Source organism: Carlito syrichta, unplaced genomic scaffold, assembly GCF_000164805.1.
Source record: "Carlito syrichta isolate Samal-C Ts95f unplaced genomic scaffold, Tarsius_syrichta-2.0.1 Scaffold288977, whole genome shotgun sequence".
NCBI lineage: Eukaryota > Metazoa > Chordata > Mammalia > Primates > Tarsiidae > Carlito > Carlito syrichta.
Genome location: NW_007233073.1, coordinates 74,809 through 87,057, shown reverse-complemented (window position 1 = coordinate 87,057; position 12,249 = coordinate 74,809). Strand labels below are relative to the sequence as shown.

At 35.8% G+C, this 12,249-nt stretch overlaps 1 protein-coding gene across 1 annotated transcript in view; it reads left to right on the top strand.

Annotated features, from left to right (window-relative positions):
- MALRD1 (MAM and LDL receptor class A domain containing 1) overlaps positions 1 to 12,249 on the top strand; it is a gene marked incomplete at both ends in the record, with an annotated part of 488,577 nt that overhangs the window by 410,899 nt on the left and 65,429 nt on the right. Inside the window, one exon of the mRNA XM_008054043.1 lies at positions 4,846 to 4,912. Coding sequence (XP_008052234.1) covers positions 4,846 to 4,912 — 67 coding nt within the window. The remainder of the gene's footprint in view (positions 1 to 4,845; positions 4,913 to 12,249) is intronic.

The window sequence follows — 12,249 nt, the reverse complement described above, 5'->3', positions numbered from 1 at the left end:
TAAAATTATCAACCAAATTAAAGTACATGCTCTTAACTCCTGTCCGTTCACTCAGTTCTGTGAGGAGATGAACCCAGAGCACAAACGTCTTCTTTTATATACAGCAGTGAAATGGCTTTCAAAGGTAGGTTGCTAGCCAGAGTTTTTGAGTTATGAGAGCAGCTCTAGAGATTTCTTTTGGAAAAACAGTCACCATTGGTATATTATTTCAGTGACCCAGAATGAGTTCCCAAACTTGCTTATTTGTGTGGCATATTCAGCATGCTCAATCTGTCATTTCACGGAGAATGACAACTGTATTCAAGTGGGCAGATGAAATACCTACATTCAAAGTCAAACTGGAATTATGGAAGCGGTGAGTGAATATTGGGATTTTTGACATGTTTCAAACATTAGCAGAGATTTTTCAAAGAGACTGAATCAGGGCTTTTTTTCTCCCAGCTGGTACATGATCACCTATTGCAGCTTTCAAAGAATTTTGAGAATTACTTCCCAAACACAGATGACACCCAAACTGGGAAGAAATGGATCTGTGACCCATTTATGAATAAGCCAGGTGAATCGACTTTGTCCATGTTAGAAGAGGATCAACTTCTGGAAATCGCAAATGATGGTGGCCTTGAAAGTATGTTTGAGACAACTTCAAATATGCAGATGTTCAGGATTAAAGTCAAAGCAGAATAGTCTGAGATTGCCACAAAAGCACTGAAAAACCTGCTTCCATTTCCAACATCCTGTCTTTGTGAAGCAGGGTTTTCTGCAGTGACAGCAACCAAAATGAGATTATAGAGTAGACTGGGCATAAGCAGCACACTTTGGGTGTCACTGTCTCCCATCACCCCCAGATGGGACCGTCTAGTTGCAGAAAAACAAGCTTAGGGCTCCCACTGATTCTGCATTATGGCGAGCTGTATAATTGTTTTATTGTATATTACAATGTAATAATTATAAAGTACATAACAAATGTAATACACTTGAATCATCCCCAAATCACCCCCATCCTGGTCCATGGAGAAGTTTTTTCCACAAAATGGTTCCTTGACGCCCAAATGGTTGGGGAATGCTGTTATATAACACAAATGTTATGAGGATTAAGTGAGGTAACACATTTAAACTCTTGGGGCAGTCTCTGATATTTAGCAAGTCTTCAGTAAATGGTAATGTTGATGGTGATTATTACAGAGGAGGAAAGGGAAGAACAAAAGAAGGTGGACAGAGCAGCAATGAAATTAGATTTTATAGGCAATTGAAAGTCCTCCCTCAAATATAAAGAGATGAATGAGAGCAATTATTTAATATCTTATACATACCATTTGTTTATATAAAAATGTTGCAAATAAATATAACTTCATCTTTCCAGCAGTCCTACAAGGAAGAAATATAATTTCTACACAAATAATCTTGTACTTACAATACCTGGCCCAAAGTCACATAACTCATAAATGACTAAACCAGGTATCACAGAGGGAACACCAGGATTCATAGGGTTATTAATCTTTCCAGCAAACTACTATGTTACACCTGTCATTTCCTCAGTCTCTATATAAATTAAGAGGAAGAGGAGGAAAAAATAGATGCCTAGTTGCAAATTATTTCTACTTAAGCCTAAAAGTTACTATTGCTTTGATCTATGTGTTCCTGCTTTTCCAATATGATGTATTCAAATGGGACTGAATGTGAATTCTGCACAGAACATTTCTATGGAAACAGCTGTGGGTCGTATTGGCCTCCAGACACACAGTCATAATAATTAACACAAGTGGGTACAAGTCAGAGAGCCATTGTTGAAGATCTTGGGAACCTTCGCTAATTGTAACCTTGCCCCATGGATTCCTACTTTCCAGCTAGGGAACTATCTACTGGTAATACTCAGCCTCTTCATTACTAATTAGCCATCTCCATCTCCTTTCTCATTTCATTTGCCCTCTGCTTGAAGTTGTTTTGAGTAAATTAAAACTGAAAATACTTTGTACTGTGTCCATATTGTGGCTGGAGAACCTGAGTCTAAGGCAGAAACTTATAAAAACTTCTCGCGTACATCATCTACAAATTTTCTGTCCTCCGAAACAACAGATTGCATTTCTGGCTTTAGTGAACATCTGTGTTCTTTCCAATGTACTCTACTATCCAGCACAATAATATACGTACTTAGATTCCCACAGAATCATTCTAATGTAAGGCAAGCCTACAGTTTACTCTCTGTTTTCAAAGTATATATTAACGCCCCCCCAAAAATGTGCAGCTGTGCTTTATTGTGTGTTTTCTGATCCTTCACAGACTCAGACATTCTGGTGTTTTATCAATAAGACAAAATGTGTTTTTTGGGATGACTAAAATTGTATATAAGACCAAAAATAACCATAAAACAGTTTATCAAACAAAGTTTGTATCTCTTTGTGCTCTATCCTATTGCGGGCTATTTTTAGTCAAGCCAGCTAATATTTTGTTTATGAAGAAAATTTCCTACCTGTTCTTATTCCTGAAGAGTTGAGCTATTTTTTTTTCTTTTTTAGTTGAGAGAAAAAAAATCTGAAATCTCATATCTATGTCTCCATTCCATATTTCATCTGGAGTTCAGACCTGCAAATTCCAGCGTCCACGGAAAGGGATGTCCCTTATGTACTTAAAGCACAGCATCATCTTTAAAAATATTTTCTCTCCATAAATCTCCCAACTCTGTGAATGAAACCACCAAATAGACAGTGGTTCAGCCAGAAACTTGGACATTATGCTTGACTCTTCCAAATAATCACCAAGATGTTTCAATCCCAATATTTAAATATCTCTTTAAAATTCCAACAGCTTTCAACACCCCTCCCCAGCCCCACTCCTGTCATTCAGGCGATCTTTTTTTTTCATGGATTATTACAAAAGAGTCTTAATGGAGCTTCCAAATGTTAGTTTTGACCATTTTGTTAACTTGACACACTGCGGCCAGAATTCACTTTCTAAAGCACAAAAATGCACCATTTCCCTTCTTAAAGTCTTGGTCTCACTGGACCTATGTGATCTGGGATCTGTGCATCTCGTTTTCCCACACTCTCTTTGTATTATCAACAACTCACCTAGGCTGGATTGCCTTCTGTTCCTCAAACATACAATGCACTCTTCTCAGGTCCTTTTGCAAACCTTTAAACACACACACGCGCGCACACACACACACACACACACACACACACACACCACTGCCCAAATCAGTGGCTTCTAATTATCTTCCAGAAAGATTATTCACACTCCCCAGATGTCACTGAGATGCTCTCCTTGGAGCTCCCATTGTGCTTAGAACATCCAGCCCAATAGATTACTTTCATAACTTTCATATTGCATTTGAATACCTTACTTACCTTTTTTTTTTTTTTTTGTATCTAGAAGGTCAATGAAAGCAGGGGTCATGCCTATATATCTTTTTAAAGTCAACATTTATTAAACATACTATGAACCAGTTCTTCAAACTTTCCCCACAATCCTTTGAAATAGTTATTATTTTTACCTTGTTTTACAGATAGGAACCCAAGACACAGAGAGATGAAACCTACCCAACATCACACAGCTAATGAGCTGACCTGAGATTCCACTCGGGCAATCTGTCTCCTATGCTCATAACCTTAACAACTGTGCTAAATTGCCTGTATTATTAATTATTACATTCCCAGTGCCTCATCCAGTGCCAGATGTTTAATAGGTGCTTAGAATCGATTTGTTGGATAAAATTAAGGACAATGGAGACTTCCATCAAGTATTAGTGTTATAATAATCCATCAAGGGGGGACTAGTATTCTTCAAGAAAGGATGTATCAAATTATACATCAAATATATACATTACTATGTGTCAATTTTTTTTAAAGCTGGGAAGAGCAACTCAAGTCTTAAGTGGATAAGGAAATTGGCAGTGTTTAGTGGCACAGGACTGTGTCTTAAGAGTATAGGAGTCAGTAAGTATACATGCAATACAAGGTGGTAACCATGACCACAGTAGTCACTCTGTGAAGGTATTTGACTTTTTTTTAACCTATAAGTCAATGACCTTTAAAAATAAATGTTCATGCTAAACTAGAGTGCAGGCAGTGAAATAGCAGGCCCAGGTGCAAGGGAAGAAAGCTAAGTTATGCTGATGCCAGTCACAGAGACAGAGGCGGGACAGTTGCATGCACATGAACGAGTTACCAAATGGACAAGACAACCCATGCAAAGGATTTGTCTGCCATAAGATGGGGACTGCTGTGTAGAACTAAAGAAGTGTTTCAGTAAATATAACATTTTGGTATGATCACAAAAATGTCATGCAGACATGTTCTAAATAAGTAGACTGTATCTAATCCAGCAGAGGGGACTTTCTAGTGTTTTATAACACTGTACGATAACTACAGTTCACGATAAAATTTACTTTCAGATAGCTAGAAGGAGGATATTGAATTCCCAACACAAAGAAATGATAAATAAATGAGATGATACCTATGATAATTAACCTGATTTGATCATTATACATTATGTGTATTGAAGCATTTCTATGTACCCATAAATATGTACCATTATTATATGTCCGTTTAAAAAAGAAAAAAGCAAACAAATAAATTTAATCTTAAAAAGAAAAAAATAATTAATAATGTTTTCTCTTTTTGTGGGCCAGCTGGGTATGTGAAGTGCATGAACACATTCAGGATAGACATAGCCAATGAGCAAATTTGGGGTTGAGGGAAGGAGCCTATGCAATTATTTTGCTTTTAGCAACTGGGAAGCAATTTACTCTCAGAGATTAAATGTAATGCAGTGACTAGCAGTGATCTGTCCTCCTTGCTGTTAATAATTTTTATAGTTAACAGTGGTCTTTGTGATGCTTGTTTTTAGAATGTCCACTAAGTTACTGCAAAAATGGTGGGACTTGTGTAGTGAAGAAAAATGGTCCTATGTGCCGGTAAGGAGCAATTGTCTATTTTAAAACATTATTTAAGTTGACTTACTTATTTTTCTTGAGGCTGATATAATAGAAATAAATCAATGCATGGTTATTTAGGTCAAAAGAGTGGATAATGGCATTATTTACATTTATCTGTCTGAATAAAAGAAAATGTGAGTGTATTTCAGAAAACTACCAATTATGTAATATGATTTTGCATGTTTTCAACATTTTATATTATACAGGTTATATACTTTTCTTCATGTTGTTTTGTTTTATTTCTTTTTGTTGTTGTTTAGCATTCTTTTAGTATTATTTATTATAAAGATGTGGGGTACAATTCAGGGTTTGGTATATAAACATTGATCATGCAAGTACCCTTTTTGATGAGGTATGCCCCTCCCTCCCCTAGCAGTTTCCCTCAACTGCCAATCCCCCTACCCCCTTTCCTGACAGTTTCCCACTACTGCCAATCGCTTTCTTATAGCATTATAATTGTTCAAGTCCAGCTTATGAGTGAGAATATATGGAACTCAGTTCTTTGTTTCTGTGATAAATCACTGAGTATGATCAACTCCAAATACCTCCAAGTTGCTGCAAAGTCCATATATTTGTCCTTCTTTATGGCTGCATAATATTCCATTGTATATAGTACCACATTTTTTAATCCAGTCCAGCTTCAATGGGCAACACTGTTGGTTCCATGTTTTTGCTATTGTGAACAGAGCTGCAACAAACATACATGTGCAGATATCTTTTTTGTAGAATAATTTGAGTTCCTCCGTGTATATTCTCAATAGGGGAATTGCTGGGTCATATGGAAGGTCAATTTCTAGTTCTTCCAGAAATCACCACACTGTCTTCCAAAGGGGTTGCATTAGTCTGCATTCCCACCAGCAGTGTAGAAGCATTCCTTTTTCTCCACAGACTCGCCAGCACCTGTTGTTGTTTGTTTTATTAATTATGGCCATTCTTACAGGGGTTAGGTGGTATCTCAATGTAGTTTTGATTTGCATTTCTCTGATGATGAGTGAGGTTGAGCACTTTTTTTGTGTCTGTTGGCTTTCTGTATATCGTCTTTTGAGAAGTGTCTATTCATCTTTTGCCCACTTTTTAAAGAGGTTGTTTGTTTTTTTCCTTTGGGCGCATTTGAGTTCCTTGTAGATCCTAGATGTAAGGCCTTTGTCAGATATACAGTTGGTAAATATCTTTTCCCATTCTGTAGGCTGTCTCCCTGCTCTCTTGATGCTTTCTTTTGCTTTGCAGAAGCTCGTTAATTTGATGAAGTTCCACTTATCTATCTTATTTATTAAGATATTGGCCTTTAGGGTTCTAGATAGGAATTGGTTCTCAGTTCCCATTTTCATAACGGTATCTCCTACACTTTCTAGGATTCTTATAGTTTGAGGTTTTACGTTTAGGTCTTTGATCCATTTAGAGTTTATTTTTGTGTATGGTGATAGGTAGGGGTCCTGTTTCAATCTTCTGTGTGTGGCCAGTCAGTTTTCCCAGCACCATTACTGAATAGGTTCTCCTCTACCCAGTGGTTGTTATTGGAGGGTTTGTCAAACTTGAGTTAGTTGAGGAATTGAGGTTTTCCTTCTGGAAGCTCTATCCTGTCCCATTGGTCTATGTGCCTGTTCTTGTACCAATACCAGGCTGTTTTGATTACTGTAGCCTTATAGTAAAGTTTGGAGTCTGGGAAGTGTGATGCCTCCTGCTTTTTTCTTTTGCTAAGGATTGTTTTAGATATTCGTGGTTATTTATGTTTCCATATGAATTTCTGTGTTGTCATTTCCAGGTCTGAAAGGAATGATGTTGGTAACTTAATGGGTATCACATTGAATCTGTAGATTGCCTTTGGTAGGATGGACATCTCAACAATGTTGATTCCACCTATCCATGAGCATGGAATATCTTTCCATTTGTTTGTGTCTTCTTGGATTTCTTTGAGCCATGTTTTGTAATTCTCATTGTAAGGGTCTTTCACTTCTCTGGTTAGGAAGATGCCGAGGTATTTCATTTTTCTGGTGGCTATCATGAATGGGGTTGTGCTTTTTATTTGGGTCTCTGCCTGCTTGTTGTTGGTGTATAGGAATGCAGCTGTCTTTTGCACATTTATTTTGTACCTTGAGGCTTTGCCAAAGTCCTTTATCAATGCAAGCAGGTTTTTGACAGATTCTCTTGGATTTTCAAGGTATAGAATCATATCATCAGCAAAGAGGGATAACTTGACTTCCTCTTTTCCTATTTGAATACCCCTGATTTCCTTCTTTCGTCTAATTGCCTGAGCTAGGATTTCCAACACAATATTGAACAAGAGGGATGAGAGTGGGCATCCTTGTCTTGTTCCAGTTTTCAGGGGAAATGTTTCTAGTTTCTGTCCATTTAGCAATATGTTAGCTGTGGGTTTATCATAGATGGAGCTTACTATTTGGAGGTATGTTCCTTCTATACCTAGGCATTTGAGGGTTTTTATCAAGAAGTTTTATCAAAAGTTTTTTCTGCATCTAATGAGATAATCGTGTGATTCTTGTTTTTACATCTGTTGATGTATTTAATTACATTTATGGTCTTATGAATGTTGAACCAGTCCTGCATCCTGGGGATGCAGCCTGCTTGGCCATGGTGGATGATTTTTGAGATGTGTTTTGGGATCCGATTTTCTAGAATCTTGTTGAAGATTTTTGCATCTATGTTCATAAGGGATATTGGCCTGCAGTTGTCTTTTTTTGTTGGATCTTTACCCAGTTTGTGTATCAGTGTGATGTTAGCTTCATAAAATTATTTAGGGAGAATTCCATCTTTTTCAATTGCCTGGAATACTTTCAGTAGAATTGGTATCAGCTTCTCCTTGTACGTTTTGTAGAATTCTGCTGGAAAACCATCCAGTCCCGGGCTTTTTTGGTAGGTAGTTTTCGTATGACAGAGTCAATTTCCTGGGTTGTTATTTGTCAATTTAGTATCTCAGTGTCTTCTTGTTTTAACATGGGGAGATTGTGTGTTGTCAGAAAGTCCTCTATTTCATCTAGGTTATCAAGTTATTTCCATATAGGTGTACATAGTAATCTCTGATAATCCTTTGTATGTCTTCAGGGTCAATGGGATTTGATCTTTTGTATTTCTGATTGTGTTTATCTGGGCTTTTTCTCTCTTTTTCTTGGTCATTCTGGCTAGGGGCCCATCAGTCTTGTTAATTCTTTCAGAGAATCAGCCTTTTGTTTTGTTGATGTTTTCCATGATATTTTTGTCTTCCGTGTCCCATATTTGGGCTCTTATTTTTGTGATTTGGATTCTTCTGCTACAGTTGGGGTTTGGTGGTCTTCTCTTTCCAGTTCCCTTAGGTGATTTGTTAGCTGCCCACTTGAGATCTTTCCATTTTCTTGATCTGTGCTTGCAAAGATATAAATTCCCCTCTTAGAACTGATTTCATGGCATCCCAGAGGTGGTATGATGTTTCTTCATTTTCTCTTGTTTGCAGGAATTTTTCAATTTCTTCTCTGATTTCAGTGTTGACCCGGTTGTTGTTCAGCATCATGCTGTTTAGTGTCCATATCTTTGTGGGCTTTGGGGAAATGTTGTTGGTTTTGATATTTATTTTTATTCCACTGTGGTCTGAGAACGTGCATGGCAAGATTTCAACCTTATGGAACTTGTTTATGCCTGATTTATGGCCAAGGATGTGATCGATCTTGGAGTATGTTCCATTTGGTGATGAGTAGAATGTATATTCTGTGGTTGTTGAGTGGAATAATCTGTAGGTATCTACTAAATCCATTTGGTCAAGTATCAAGTTTAGGTTCTGGATCTCCTTGTTGATTTTTTGCCTCGATGATCTATCTATGGCTGTCAGTGGGGTATTCAAGTCCCCTGCTATAATTGTATTAGAGTCAACATCTTTTTAAAGTTTATTTAGTAGTTGCTTTATAAATGGTGGTGCTCCTGTGTTGAGTGCATATATGTTTAGAATGGATACTTCTTGTTGATGGATTGAAACTTTTATCATTATGTAGTGCCCTTTAGCATCTTTTTAAGTTTTTGATAGCTTAAAGGTTGTTTTGTCTGATGGGATATTTACTTTTAATGATACTCATTATTCCTTCTTTTTAATATATCAGTTTTCAAAGATTTTTTTTCTGATATGGATATCTTCTTATTTCAGATGAACTTAGTGTCTGTGTTTTCTTTCTCTCTTTTTATTTTAATTTCCATATTTCTCTTTCTCCAACAACAAAGGGCAAAATTAACTTATGAATAAAACCATTTCCTATCTTATGCAATGAATGTTTATGAATAAAGTTAAGGTACAGATAAGGAATACATTTGCATATTCAAAGCAAGAATAAATAAAAACAGGCCTTGTGATTTCTTTTGGGAATTATTTATATTGCATATCAAAGATTGCTTGATTTTTTTTCTCTTATGCTTTAGGGAATTGTGCAAAACAGTTTCATAAACTCCAAAGGAAATAATGCATATTCCATTATATTTGTGTTTATGACTTTTTAATCTTGCAGACCAAAGGATATATCACTTTGGTTATTAGAAAACTAATAGAAGGTTGCTACTCAAGTCATAACAAAACACACATCAAATGTCTAAAACACAATAATTGATAGTTGTTAAATCCTTATTTCTTTCTGAATCAATACACACAGTTTAGAAAGTTAGTTTATTCCTAAAGAAAAGATAAAAACTTCCACTAAATAAACAGCAACAAAAATTTTGTGATGTGACATATTTAGACACTGCTTTAACATGATTGAAATTTATTTACTAATGAATTTCTCAAAGTGTTTTGTCTCTCAGGTTTATTACATAATTTGTTTCACAACATTTTAGCAAAATTATACTTTTCCTCATATGTTTCATTAGAAATTAATTTCTCATAAATGACTATTTAATGGAATGACAGGATGCATAGTATTAATTTCTAAAATCTCCGGAAAGCTAAGAATGATGTCATAAATAATGTTTATCAAACATCAACTGAATGGATAATGTTATTTAATGTCAACTGTTTACAGTAAAGTGGCCTGAATTTTTGTCCTCTGTAGCCATAATAGTTAAGCCAGAAAGACCCCAGACTGTGCAAAGAAAGAGCTTTACATTCTTGGCAACACTTTCATGGTCTTAAATAAACATTAAAAATTGAAATCCAGATGATGAAGTCCCAACCTTGTTTCTCTCATCTAAGAAAAGTCTCTTTTTGATAGCAAATAATACTTTTCAAATAGTGAAATAACAATAATGACCATGAATACAAAGAAATGTTTGGAATTAGTTCTGTCTACGGTAGCATGTCAATTCTTCATTCAAAGTTTTAGTTCTTTAAAATTATAAACTGAGAAAGTTATATGTATCATCATAAATCTTAAAAACACTGGAAACCTACTGAGTAGGAGTGTGGTTTGTATCCAAGTAAACAGGTTTTTCCTTTCACAAACATACGTACACACACAATTTTAAATACCATTCAAGAAACCCTTTATATTTAAAAGACACTTTAACTGAAATTTGAAAGGCAATAAAAATGATAATTCTTATTTTTCACCTTCTCAACTTGGCAGCATTTGAGAGTGGATCACTCTTTCTCCTTACCTGACTCCAGTCATGCCTTTTATTCTTCTTTACTGATTCCTTCTCTTTTCCTTGTTGTCTAAATATTGGGGAGTTCTACTCCCTGATGCTTGTAATTCTTCTCTTTTCCACCTACACTCATTCACCACAGAATCTTTTCTTTTCTTTTTCCTTTTTTTTTTTTTGAGTTGGAGTCTCACTCTGTCGCCCAGACTGGAGTGCAGTGGCCGCTCCCGGACATGGCAGCCTCTACCTGCTGGGCTCCAGAGATCCTTCTGCCTCAGCCTTCCGAGTAGCCGGAATTACAGGCATGTGCTACCACGCCCGCCTGATTTTTTGATTGATTGTACAGATGAGGTCTCGCCAAGTTGCCCAGGTGGGTCTCGAACCCGCGGGCTCAGGCAATCCACTCACCTCAGCCTCCCAAATGCGCGGGATTACAGGCTGAGCCACCGAGCCTGGCTCAGAATCTTTTCTAGGCTTAGATCAGTGAGTACCATTTCCAGACTTTGCATAAGACTTACCAGGAGAACAAACCTATCTCACTAAACTCCACATTCTTAATTTAGCTGTCAGCATGACACCAGATCTCATCCAGATTTTATTTGAATAACTAATAGTCATCACAAATTTAACACGTATTAAGAGACAGTTTTCAGGACAGACAATCTTCTTTTATTTCTCCAAGCTTTGCGTAAACTGATCTCTCTATCTAGAGGTTTGAGAGTTTGTTTTGTTTTGTTTTTGACCATTTGCCCAAAGGATGCCTTTTCCTCCTTTAGATCCAATGTAAATGGTATCTCTTCTGGAAGCCTTTCCCAGCCCAACCAAGGAGAGTTTTGCACTCCTCCTTTTGGGTTTCTCTATTGTTTCTCTCATCACATTATTTTACAAGTATGAGTTTTTACTCAACTAGCTATTGATAATTAGCTCCATCTATCCTATTGTGAAATATATTTCCAGTAAAATTTTGTTCTTTATGTTTATCAAAATTTGTTTTACCCAACTTTTTACTAGTCTTATTTGTAAGAATAACTCCAACAATTATGGTCACAGAAAATCTTTTAAATGTGCTGTTTTCTTAGAAATTGAACATTGCATAAATTAATAAAACAAGATTGAAAAATATTTACTTTAAAACTAACAAAAGAGAAAAGAAAGAAATAAATAAAATAGCACAATAGAATATTTGTTTTGCTGAAGCATGTATTATAAAGCATATACATTATGCATTGATGTCATTATATTGCTGTTTTTTCTAGCTATTAATTCTTATTTACCTTTTGAAAAAATCTATATTTCGGATCTATTAAAAAGTTATTGTTTATATTTTGTGGCAGAAAAATGTGATAATATAGTGAAAGATTTGAAAGTATAAACTATATTAATACAGGATAAGAATCTATAGAAAGGGAAATAAAATATCATTAAAAAGTAAAGTATAATTAAAATGTCTAACTTAAGGAAAAACTATTTTATGTATTTTTGCATTGGAAGATGATACATATTCAATCACCATTGTAATTACATTATAATATCTACATTTAAGAAATTGGAGTAAGAATTGTATTCACAGTAGCTTAAGATTATATATTTTGCAATTTCTTATCATTAAAATGAAAAAATTAATTTTGATTTAAAAATAAAGGGATTATAGGGTTTTTAAAAAACTTTTTGGGGCCGGGCTCGATAGCTCAGCCTATAATCCCGCGCCTTTGGGAGGCTGAGGTGAGTGGATTGCCTGAGCCAGCGGGTTCAAGACCCACCTGGGCAGC